This window comes from Haplochromis burtoni, unplaced genomic scaffold, assembly GCF_018398535.1.
Source record: "Haplochromis burtoni strain Fernald_Lab_line unplaced genomic scaffold, NCSU_Asbu1 Contig_74, whole genome shotgun sequence".
Lineage (NCBI taxonomy): Eukaryota > Metazoa > Chordata > Actinopteri > Cichliformes > Cichlidae > Haplochromis > Haplochromis burtoni.
Window position 1 is genome coordinate 2,221,779 of NW_024582435.1, and position 12,555 is coordinate 2,234,333.

The 12,555-nt window shown below is 41.6% G+C and overlaps 1 protein-coding gene across 2 annotated transcripts; it reads right to left on the minus strand.

The window, feature by feature from the left end:
- Window positions 1–6,881: 6,881 nt before the first annotated feature.
- Window positions 6,882–11,559, minus strand: LOC102291432 (butyrophilin-like protein 2). Of its 2 annotated transcripts, none has more exons than XM_042221795.1 (5): window positions 11,263–11,559; window positions 10,652–11,029; window positions 9,404–9,697; window positions 8,296–8,384; window positions 6,882–8,130 (listed from the first exon to the last, which is right to left on the minus strand). In XM_042221795.1, exons 1-4 carry the CDS (start codon window positions 11,312–11,314, stop codon window positions 8,302–8,304), a joined length of 807 nt encoding a protein of 268 aa, XP_042077729.1. In that variant the 5' UTR covers window positions 11,315–11,559; the 3' UTR covers window positions 6,882–8,130; window positions 8,296–8,301. The 2 variants fall into 2 exon arrangements, with proteins under 2 accessions (XP_042077729.1, XP_042077728.1); XM_042221794.1 differs by having other exon boundaries at window positions 8,296–8,387.
- Between the last annotated feature and the right edge of the window lie 996 nt (window positions 11,560–12,555).

Below are 12,555 nucleotides of genomic sequence, written 5' to 3' on the forward strand. Positions count from 1 at the left end.
TACAAAGAGCCTGGAAGAATCTGCTGTTGGGATTTGTTACTATGTAAATATGACTGAACTGAATGAAATGCCAGAGGTGTGGACTCGAGTCACATGACTTGGACTCGAGTCAGACTCGAGTCATTAATTTTATGACTTTAGACTTGACTTGAAAAAATGTTCTAAGACTTGTGACTTGACTTGGACTTTTACACCAATGACCTGGACTTGAATTGGACTTGAACCGGTTTACTTGAAAAGACTTGATATTTTACCCCAAATATAAAATTTAACATGCATATTATATAGAGATTGAAAATGTGACGTCATTCACGGGTAGAACCGCAAAGGATTCTGGGAACTCGTGGCAAGAGGTACTAGCGCACGCAGGCTTTCAATTGAAATCAGTTATACAGCGATAAAAAGAAACACAAAAATGTCAAGAAGCTGTTGTATTATTAACTGCAATAGCCGGTCGCATGACAGCCACGGGAAGCCGACGGGTAAAGAGATCGGTTGTTATCGGATTACGTCGTTGAAGAGAAATTGTTCGAGCCATGTTTCCGAAGTAACAAAGAGGCGACTGGATTGCAGCCATTCAAAGACCAAATATAACGTCCCAGAACACTCCAGCTCACAGGTTAGTCTGCTCCAAGCATTTACACGAAGGTCAGTCTGCTGTTGTAGTTAATACGTCATTTTCATAACATAATTGGTGATATAGGTTACAAGCAAGTCTGGCGCTGAACAGAAATTGTCGCGCTATGCTCCTTTATTTATTGTGCATAAATAGTGAATTGTCCTGACACAATATTGCGTTTCGCTTCTGTTATTATGGTACATTGACAAAAACATATACTTTTATTCACAGGATAAAACAGTTGTTTGTATCACTAATTGCCCAGTACGATTACAGCATACAGTATTATTGTCACTGCTACATTTCTGTGATGCTACCAGAAATTATTTCCACTACTAATTAATTACCGTTGAGCTCAAAGGTCCTATTAATAAACGGTTAAGAATGTGTATTTATGACGACGATTTGTGAGACTGGTAAACTTATGATACGTACGATGGTCTTTCGTTCTACACGGTGCATTTCAAGGTCCTGCACCCATCCGTCGGTAAACTGTACCTGGGCTTGTTGCAGTGACCTGAAGTTACTAAACTTCATGAGTGTTGCACTCACTCCAAGAACCGTATAATTATAAATATGCATATAAATATGCTACGATGAGATAGCTGACTTCATCTAACTAGCAAATGTTGTCCAGGCTACGTTGGTGATGCAGTTTTTTTTAATGTGTATGATATTTTTGTCATGCGATTTTAAAGCCGGTCCTACAACCGCATCCAAGAATAACATGCAGCTTATCTCAGAACTGTCGGTGAAAATTATTCTTGGAGCTAGGTTTAATTGAGCTGCATTCTAAAGAGGTGCAATTTCACAATTTGTGTATATTTTCTAAGTTCACTATTTTGTCATGTGTTGAGAAAAACACAGATTTAAAAATTACATGGTCTAATATTTACATTTAGCATAACTGCAACATTCTTTTTTCGTTTTTTTTTAAAGACTCGAAAGGACTTGAAATTCAAAGTTTCAGACTTGTGACTTGACTCGGACTTTTACACCAGTGACTTGAGACTCGACTCTGACTTGCCTGACATTACTTGAGACTTGACTTGAGACTTGAGGATAAAGACTTGAGACTTACTTGAGACTTGCAAAACAATGACTTGGTCCCACCTCTGTGAAATGCTACCTGATGCCCCCGACAGACACATTTTCTACACTTGTGCTACTTGGGTGGCGCTAAATAACTGGATGGAAAATGTGTATGTAGGTCATGTTAACCACAGTGCACACAAAGGTGATCACACCTCTCACCATGAGCCTTACACACTCCAAAGCTTGCTCAAATAAAATGTTACAGTTCTGAGAAGCTAGTGTATACTTTAAAGTTTTTAAATGAAACAACTTACTGAAGAATTTTACTGAGCTTGGTGACCTAAGAGGTGATTGCTTGATGTCTTTGCAGGTCTATTTCCTATTTTCTTTCCAGGCTTGTTTAACATGTAAGTGATTAATAATTTGACCTCATGTTTGTGCAGCTTTGGCTGCATTTTAACTTTTTCTCCTCGGTGCAACGAGGACCAAGATGAGCGCTGTCAGAGCTACAAACCAGGTGAGCTCCAAAGGAAAAGTAATAGTGATCAGCAAACCTGATTGGTCAGGATATATTCAAACTGGAGTGTTTTTTTCTAATGTTTGCTCGACGTTAGTGAGTGAGACTGGGCGGTTGCTGGTAGAGGTGTGAGGTGTGTCTGCATGTTGAGTTTATGGTGTTTCTGATGTCTTTGTGTTGTAATGGTTTCGTTTTTTGTACGTAGTTTTTAGTTTAGTTGTGTTTTTTCCTTCTAAGTTACTCCCAGCCCAGGTTTCCTGTCCTGTGTCGCATCCTTGCGTCTCGTCTCTCTTTCCTGTTTACACTGCCCCTCCTCGTGTATTGTGTTGTCATATATGATCCCTTCCACCCTCCCTATTCACCTTTATGTCCTTATATTGTCTCAGTTTTCCTCTGTCCTTACTCAGGCGTCGTGTTTGTGCTTCCATGTGTTCTGTGTGTTCCTATTATGATGTTTTGTGAAGCTTTTATTGAAAAATGGTTCATTACTCAAAGCTTTCCAACACAGTCCTCTCTGCTGACCTCTGCTGGACAAAAGTATGAAGAGCAGTTTGAATCTACAGCTTATAATGAGCTGCTTTGTCATGATTGGCTGCTCTGCAGAGCTTCTGGCTGATGTGACGCTTTGATCTGTTGTTTTGGGTGAAAGCATGACGTTCTGTCTGTTTTGATATAAATAATCTAGATAAATAATCTAGATCCGTGCAGAAACTTCTGACCACCTCGTTTAAACATGTCCCGTGGTCTGGTCTCCTTTTGTGTGTGACTTCTTGATGTTTTTTATTAATAAAAATAAAAAATCATACTATATATAAATTAGGGGTGCAACGATACTTCGATATTGAACCGTTCGATACAGTGCTTTCGGTTCGGTACGCATATGTATCGAACAATACAAAATTCTTTAATTATTTTATCAACTTTCCTTCTGACGATGCTGTCTGTGTTGAGCGCTCAGTGGATCTGCGCTCGACAGTGCAGCCTAGGCGGAGTAGTCGAACGCAGATTCACTGAGCGCAGGGCAAGCTAGCAGACAGAAGCTAAGCTCTTGCAACATGGCAAATTGAACCTCCCCCACCCTCATTCAGATCTGGCCTTTGGAACTATTTTGGTTTTCATGTGACGTATGACCCTGAAGGTAAGCGCGTCATGGACTAAAGTAAAACAGTATGTTGGATGTGCCACGCAATGCTCAATTACATGGGTGGGAACTAGTGCGTTAGCGCAGTTAGCTCGTTAACGTGTTGGCCGTCCAGCCCCACGCACGGGGCGATCCGCGGTAGCTCGTTAACGGAGATTTGCCGTGTTGTGGCGTTAACGTCATTTCAGATTAACGCTGACAGCACTAGTGGGAACACAACGAATATGACTGCACATTTACGCCGACACATCCTCGTGCAAAGACAAGTGGAAGCAGACAAAAACAACAAGCAGCATGCTACAAACTTTACCCGAGTCATTTAGACAGCCGTTAGCACAGGATTCTCCTTATGGGGACCTGATATGTTTAATATGCTGCTGAGAATATAGCCCAGAAGAAGCGGATAGTATAGCTTTTATTTTGAAAGAGCCATTTCTCTGTAATAAACTCTCTTTTCCAAAGATGAGTGATTCCTCGATCAGATAGATTTATTTTATTACTTTGTTGTTTCAGCAACATTAAATTTAAAAACTGTACTTTTGAGTTAAAATATATATTTATAATTTTAATAAATGACAAATTAAAAAAGCATGAACATTTTTTTGTATCGAAAAAATATCGAACCGTGACACCAAAGTATCGAACCGAACCAAGGATAAAGACTTGAGACTTACTTGAGACTTGCAAAACAATGACTTGGTCCCACCTCTGTGAAATGCTACCTGATGCCCCCGACAGACACATTTTCTACACTTGTGCTACTTGGGTGGCGCTAAATAACTGGATGGAAAATGTGTATGTAGGTCATGTTAACCACAGTGCACACAAAGGTGATCACACCTCTCACCATGAGCCTTACACACTCCAAAGCTTGCTCAAATAAAATGTTACAGTTCTGAGAAGCTAGTGTATACTTTAAAGTTTTTAAATGAAACAACTTACTGAAGAATTTTACTGAGCTTGGTGACCTAAGAGGTGATTGCTTGATGTCTTTGCAGGTCTATTTCCTATTTTCTTTCCAGGCTTGTTTAACATGTAAGTGATTAATAATTTGACCTCATGTTTGTGCAGCTTTGGCTGCATTTTAACTTTTTCTCCTCGGTGCAACGAGGACCAAGATGAGCGCTGTCAGAGCTACAAACCAGGTGAGCTCCAAAGGAAAAGTAATAGTGATCAGCAAACCTGATTGGTCAGGATATATTCAAACTGGAGTGTTTTTTTCTAATGTTTGCTCGACGTTAGTGAGTGAGACTGGGCGGTTGCTGGTAGAGGTGTGAGGTGTGTCTGCATGTTGAGTTTATGGTGTTTCTGATGTCTTTGTGTTGTAATGGTTTCGTTTTTTGTACGTAGTTTTTAGTTTAGTTGTGTTTTTTCCTTCTAAGTTACTCCCAGCCCAGGTTTCCTGTCCTGTGTCGCATCCTTGCGTCTCGTCTCTCTTTCCTGTTTACACTGCCCCTCCTCGTGTATTGTGTTGTCATATATGATCCCTTCCACCCTCCCTATTCACCTTTATGTCCTTATATTGTCTCAGTTTTCCTCTGTCCTTACTCAGGCGTCGTGTTTGTGCTTCCATGTGTTCTGTGTGTTCCTATTATGATGTTTTGTGAAGCTTTTATTGAAAAATGGTTCATTACTCAAAGCTTTCCAACACAGTCCTCTCTGCTGACCTCTGCTGGACAAAAGTATGAAGAGCAGTTTGAATCTACAGCTTATAATGAGCTGCTTTGTCATGATTGGCTGCTCTGCAGAGCTTCTGGCTGATGTGACGCTTTGATCTGTTGTTTTGGGTGAAAGCATGACGTTCTGTCTGTTTTGATATAAATAATCTAGATAAATAATCTAGATCCGTGCAGAAACTTCTGACCACCTCGTTTAAACATGTCCCGTGGTCTGGTCTCCTTTTGTGTGTGACTTCTTGATGTTTTTTATTAATAAAAATAAAAAACATACTATATATAACAATTAGGGGTGCAACGATACCGATATTGAACCGTTCGATACAGTGCTTTCGGTTCGGTACGCATATGTATGGAACAATACAACATCTTTAATCTATTTTATCAACTTTCCTTCTGACGATGCTGTCTGTGTTGAGCGCTCAGTGGATCTGCGCTCGACAGTGCAGCCTAGGCGGAGTAGTCGAACGTCAGATTCACTGAGCGCAGGGCAAGCTAGCAGACAGAAGCTAAGCTCTTGCAACATGGCAAATTGAACCTCCCCCACCCTCATTCAGATCTGGCCTTTGGAACTATTTTGGTTTTCATGTGACGTATGACCCTGAAGGTAAGCGCGTCATGGACTAAAGTAAAACAGTATGTTGGATGTGCCACGCAATGCTCAATTACATGGGTGGGAACTAGTGTCGTTAGCGCAGTTAGCTCGTTAACGTGTTGGCCGTCCAGCCCCACGCACGGGGCGATCCGCGGTAGCTCGTTAACGGAGATTTGCCGTGTTGTGGCGTTAACGTCATTTCAGATTAACGCTGACAGCACTAGTGGGAACACAACGAATATGACTGCACATTTACGCCGACAGCATCCTCGTGCAAAGACAAGTGGAAGCAGACAAAAACAACAAGCAGCATGCTACAAACTTTACCCGAGTCATTTAGACAGCCGTTAGCACAGGATTCTCCTTATGGGGACCTGATATGTTTAATATGCTGCTGAGAATATAGCCCAGAAGAAGCGGATAGTATAGCTTTTATTTTGGAAAGAGCCATTTCTCTGTAATAAACTCTCTTTTCCAAAGATGAGTGATTTCTCGATCAGATAGATTATTTTATTACTTTGTTGTTTCAGCAACATTAAATTTAAAAACTGTACTTTTGAGTTAAAATATATATTTATAATTTTAATAAATGACAAATTAAAAAAGCATGAACATTTTTTTGTATGAAAAAATATCGAACCGTGACACCAAAGTATCGAACCGAACCGTGAATTTTGTGTATCGTTGCAGCCCTAGTAACAATGTACACCACGATCTTACAACAGGCTGTGAGTAATGCTTGTGCTGTGAGGTCCCTGCTTTCATGTGATTATGAAATAAACAGGTATGTTTATATATGCTGTAACTTCTATAACTGTAACTATATGTACTGTGTATTTGTTATGTACATGTTAGAGCTGGGAGCAGAACCAGATGAACTGGTTTTTATTTACACTGGACCTATACGCACATACATACTATATATACATATGGGGATGTGTACTTGTATATACTATATATACACCTGCACTGGAGTGTTTATATAATGGAACCTGCATGCTTGAAATCACAAGACCCAAATATTTAGGTCAAATATGATCCACAGTTATGTTAATGAAGTTTGTGACTGTTAGGTTGAAATTGTTAAATGTTGTCATTGTGTTACTTAAATTTGTAAGTCTTGGTTCAAACTGTATGATCAAAGACACTCCTGTTTCTATTGCCGTCCCCAGCCTGTAGAATGGTGGGGAGGCTGTAGTGTTTTATTACAGGCACAGCTATGTGAGGCTTCTGTTTTCTTGTTTAGTAAACTTCCTGCCTTTATGACCCTTTTGGTGGGAGGTCACACCAAAACACACACACACACACACACACACACACACACACACACACCTACCTAGTGCCTGACACCATAGGGTTTTTTACAATGGGTGTTTGTGTAAACTGTGTGAGGGGAAGCAGATTCTTTGGACTCGTTTGACACCAGGGCAGAGGACTGCTGCCGTCCGGCTCCCTTTGCTATAGCAAGTAAAACCGATCGATTGCTGTTCGTCTTGCTTCGTTAACAGGAAGAAGCTTCTAAACCAGCGAAGCCTGTGGAAGCACAGACCCAACAGTGACACTTGTTGTATGAGCATGTGTGATCAGTACTGTCTGAAATGTAGTGATTAGGATCAATAAGTAATCTTTGTTTGTGTTATGGCCAACAGTGACAAGTCCAAACACGGGGCTAAATAAACTTGGCCCTGCTGAGATGCTCCTGGGAGCCTCTCTGCCCAGAGTTGCGGTAAACTCTTCCTTAACAGATATAGTAGCTCCGCCTGGCAGCAAAGCCAGCAAAGTTGTCAGGAGGATTAATTGTTTGGTTGGTTTGCTGTGCTTGCTTGTGTCTCTCGCTGTATTATACAGTTTTTTCACGTAACGCTGTAACCTGTGTTTAACACGGGCCTGGTGGTCGACACAGGAAGTCATGTTTCCAGAATATTTGTCCCTCATGCTGCACACATTTCATCTGATTTAGGTTAATAATACACACAGGTGTGTGTGTGTGATTATATCAGATTATATTTGAGATGTAAAAAATTTAAAGTTCAAACTGTTTGAAATGAGCTCAGCAGCTGCAGCAGGAATATTTTTTTTAGCATTTTTCAGTAGAACCCGTCTTTACTTTTGTGTTTTATTTAAAAAGACACATTAAGACGAACACTTCACCACAACATGTAGATGTGCCAGATTCACACACACAGCATCATTTTCATCTAAATAACTCTTTGATTTATTTTAAATAACACTTCTAAAGACATAACAGCACGTGGACATAACATTCAGTTAAACAGGCGCCCAGCATGACGTTTGATGGTCCAGTAACTGTTGTGTTTCACACTGTGGTGGGTTTAATGCTCCAGCCTGAGCAGATATAGCTTCAAGTTTTGTTTTAAGCACCAGCTTAGTGCCACCCAGCAGGACCCATGAAACCCAGATTCAGAGTGTGCGCACCGTCAATATCACGCACAGACAAGGTGCAACATACAACACGCTGAAGTGTCTCCATGGCACACAGTTTCACCCCTCCACCACCGAAACGCTGCATCGCTCTACCTCGGGTGGCTGAAACACACAGATGATTGCAGCTGTAAGCACATCAGCTGTTTCCTTCATGTTCATGTTACACATGCATCATGGGAAAACCACACATCTGTGTGCGTGTCTGCGTTTAACATGCTCGACCTCTTTCACATGTTAGATAGTAAAAAGTAAATAGTTCATGCTCACCTTTGCTCACTGCACAGCTGTTAGAAGAACCACAGCAGCTGCTATCAGATATACAGTTAGGGCTGCAGGTGAGCTCCTCGCTGCTGCACCTGCTGAACACCGAGACACCAACAGTCAGCCTCATACCAGAGCATCCTAGGGCAAGTTTCTGAGTTCCCCCGACGATCAGCCAGAGTTACAGGGCTGAGTAAATGTCTCTGAGTCAGAGGGATGCTCAGTGTAAAGTGAACTCTGACTCAGGTTGAACTTTGACTTTGAAACTTCTTCTGCAGAAACATGTTTCATGGTTGTGTTGCCTGCGTCAGTCTGAAATAAGACATGAATGATCGATACAGATACAAAAAGAACATAATCAAATGGCAAAAGCGACACTGGTCCTGCAAAGCTTGACTGACTACTGAGGGACTCGTTTATGGTTCTGTAATTGAAATTTGAGTGTTTTAGCTGTTTTTAGTTCTGTAAGAATGGAACACGGAGCAGGTTATGTAGGGAGGCCTGCAGGGACACAGGACGACCTGCATGCATGATAAACCAGCACAGATGTTTCTCTGCAGACGTCTGAGGATTTATTTTCCTCTCAGCTGAACAGCAGCTCGAGAGCTCTGAACCTTCCACGATTACTCAGCATGTTCAGGTCTGACTGGCTGACGGCTGACAGCTGCACATCGCTGTAGTCTTTGCACCCTGTGATTCTCAGTTTGCTGTGAATGAGCTCCTCATGTCCTGTTTGCACAAACTAAAATAGTGATGGTCTGAGGTTACTCAGCATATTTCCTGTCAGCTCTCATAATTCGTACACTCGTCAGCGCTAGAATAATAATCATAAATTATTATAAATATAAATCAGTAGTAGTAATAACAGTAATAAGATGATGATACGCTCAGAGAAACTTTTTTATCTTCAGGCATTTTTGGTTCCATCACCTGAGATTCACATCTTAAAAATATGTCTCACATATATTTTAAAAACACTTCATTATAAGTGACGTATATTCACTAACCGACTCTTTGACTGTCAGTTGGTGTCACTTTCATCATTATTAGAGCGCTCCCCTTCGCGCTGTTGTAGTTTACCTTCCCTCGGCTGACTGGACGATGTGGAGCGTACCTGTGTTGAAGTAGTGGGTGACCTTGACAGTCCTGTTCAGGGTGGGGTTGTGGCTGAGACAGCTCACGGCCTCGTGACGACCTGCAGGGATGTGCAGGATGCTGCGGGAGCTGTACAGGTGATCGTGGACATTCTGCTTCGTTTCAGTGTTGACGTTCCTGGACTCCACTGCCTGATGGGAGCTGTTATGGAGGAGGACCCACTGTATGTCAGGGGCAGGAAATCCTCCTTGCAGACTGCACACTGCAGACATAGCCTCTGTATTAACGTCCAGCCTGGGCTCCTGGTACGGCACTGAGGAGAGAGGAGAACAAAGGTCACCTTCGCTTTTTTGATTTTTGTAGTGGGCGTTAAACAGGAAAAGGAAAAGCGTTCCAGTATCTGTGCACTAAATATGAAGCTACATCCAGTTAGCATGCATGCTGGAAACAGCTGTCCTGGGTTTGCTAACAACATGAGCGTGCTAGCCATGACAGCATGTTAGCTAAGCTGAGCTAAGCTAATTTGTGTTATTTTTGTTTGTTTTTGTATTTTGCAGTAATTTGTTTGTAATATGTTGGATTACAAAGCAAACAAAAAGGGTTTTTCCTATTTTAAGACATTTTTTTAATCTCATATTGGGAAATGCTTTTGTTATATCAGGTAAAATAATTATTATAATAAAATTTAATGCAAATATGTCAACAACTTTTGATCCTCTGAGAATAGGACAGTGTGCAAATCCAGAATATCAATGATGTGGACTCTCAACACCTCATCAGCCTTTCATGGCTGAGGGGGTATAAACATTAAATAAATCTATTAGTGTTTTTACTGTACTATTGTTGAGTCTTTACCTTACGATATAAAGGCCTTGTTGTTGTGATTTGGTTCTGTATAAATAAAATTAAATTGAATCATTGACAGCAAAACCTCAAAAAGGAAATTCCACATTCAGCATAAATCATAATAACTACAGATTTTCTCTAAATGTAATCTGTGCTGACTGTAGCTGCCTATGTTTGACCTCTGATGATGTCATCTGTTGCTAGGCAGCTCTGTGAATTAAAAGTTATTCAGCATGCTCAGGTCTGCAGTTCGTGCAGCCCAGTGTTTGCTGCAGCATGAGCTCAACATGGCCATCGTTGAAAAGCTAAACTGGTGAAATAGAATCTGTGCTGATGATGTCACGTGTTACTAGCCAGCCCGGTGTGTGCCGGTCTAACTTGCCTTTCCTATTTTTGTGAGGAAAACAGAAACCTTTCTCACCAGCTACATGCAAAGTCATTTCACAGATTTGTGTGTGTTCCAGGTGGTATCGCGTCGTCCCGCTGTCGTCCAGCACTGCTGCAAATGATGAGTACGTTCTTCCATTATCGTCAAGAGTCAGGTTTTTGAGTACGATGGTGATATTCCCTCTGACTATGTCCTGAGGGAAGTCTGTGACTCTGTGTTGATAGAGCTCGTTTACATGCTCCGCCACCTTTCTTCCGTTATTATAGGAGTACAAAACCACATTTCTATCATCTTGCCAATAAAATCGGAGACTCTTCCAGTCCGTGATAGCTCTATCCTGTATGCTACATTCGAGGACTGCCGAGTGAAAGATGGTGGTGTTAACATCACGCACGAGAGTCGCATCGCCCGCTGAGATTAAAAAGAAGACAGAAAACTGTTAAAGATGAATGATTCCTCAAAAGCTGCGACACTCCAACACCAAACACTCACATCTGTAGACTAAGTTTAGCTCCAGATAGGCCAAAAGCTAAAGACGCTAGTTAGCTTTGGTGTATTACCACCAACACACACACACACACACACACACACACACACACACACACACACACACACACACACACATTTAAACTGGAGTAACTTACCAACCACGAAACTGGAAAATAATCCAAATACAGAAATCACTTTGGGGAGCATTTTATCAGAGACCAGCGAGCAAAATGGATGTTAGTGGACACCAACACGACAAACGAGGCTAAACTCATGTGCAGATCAAGAAATACTTTCTGTTCTGACTCCGGTATTTCCCCGTGGCGTCAGCGCTGACTCATCGTTTCAAAATAAATCACAACAAAGCTCTGATGATACACATTTAAAGCCCTACAGACACCAACTAATATCTGCACTATCTGTACCCTGTGACCACGTGCAGCTCATGTGCTTTAGCTGTTTTGCAGAGGAAGTGGGACATGCAAAATAGCTGCTGAATAGGAAATGACGTCTGTTTGGAGGACATGGAGACTGTCTGAGCCCTTCCTACCCATCAAAGGGTCATCGAGTACCAGATTCAGAGAGTACTTTCTGCTCTGCACTTTAAACAGCTTCCGCTCTGCTGAGGACGTTTAGCTGACTTCGTTGATTTTAAAAACCATCTGCTGCTAGTTACAGATGTGAAATCAGTTTGATACAATAGGAAAGCAGGACCATGACTCACAGATGTTTGCAGGTCCAATCAGGATACCTGATTCTGTTCACCTGGACGTAGCGTTTTGGGGGAGAAACGTTTCGTCACTCATCCAGGTGACTTCTTCAGTCTCAGCTGACTGCAGGTTTCCCCAGTCTTATAAACAGTGGATGTTGATCAATGTTCATGAGAATTTGCATAATTAAAATTAAGGAACTGACCTCCCAGCCCATTGTTGCTTCAGTGGGCTGGTTTCAGTCATTATGCAAATGTCCTGTTTATAAGATTGGAAACCTGCAGTCAGCTGAGACTGAAGACGTCACCTGATGATGACGAAACTTTTCTCCCACTGAAAACATCCTGAATTTTGGAGATTTACTTACCTGGATGACTGAGCATGCATCAAGATAAAGAAGGCTCCGTTTGCTGCCCAGCAGTTAAACCCAACTATGGCCAATAGGAGGAGACTCGTTACAGCTTCCTGTTGCTGTGGTTTAATTCTGAAGTGGGTTGTCTCTCTCTTACCTTTGGCTCCTCTGATCAGGCTGGTTGCTCTGTCTTCAGTAGCCTCGCTGGTCCCATACAGACGGTTGGATTTGTACCTTTGGGTTTCATTTTTCTTCATTAGTCTTCAAAGCGATCAAAAGTCCTATGAGTCGTATATGTGCTGTCTTCTATCACTGACTGTACACCTTTTCTTTTTTTTTTTTTTTTTGTGTCCCGTTTGGATCTTTAGCATCAGAATTGTTGTCTT

Coding starts and splice junctions, on each gene's coding strand:
- LOC102291432 (XM_042221794.1), bottom strand. CDS start 11,314: ATGCTCCCCAAAGTGATTTCTGTATTTGGATTATTTTCCAGTTTCGTG. Junction 9,698..10,651: donor AATGACTTTGCATGTAGCTG/GTGAGAAAGGTT, acceptor CTCTCTCCTCAG/TGCCGTACCAGGAGCCCAGG. Junction 8,388..9,403: donor CACCCACTACTTCAACACAG/GTACGCTCCACA, acceptor CTCGGTGTTCAG/CAGGTGCAGCAGCGAGGAGC.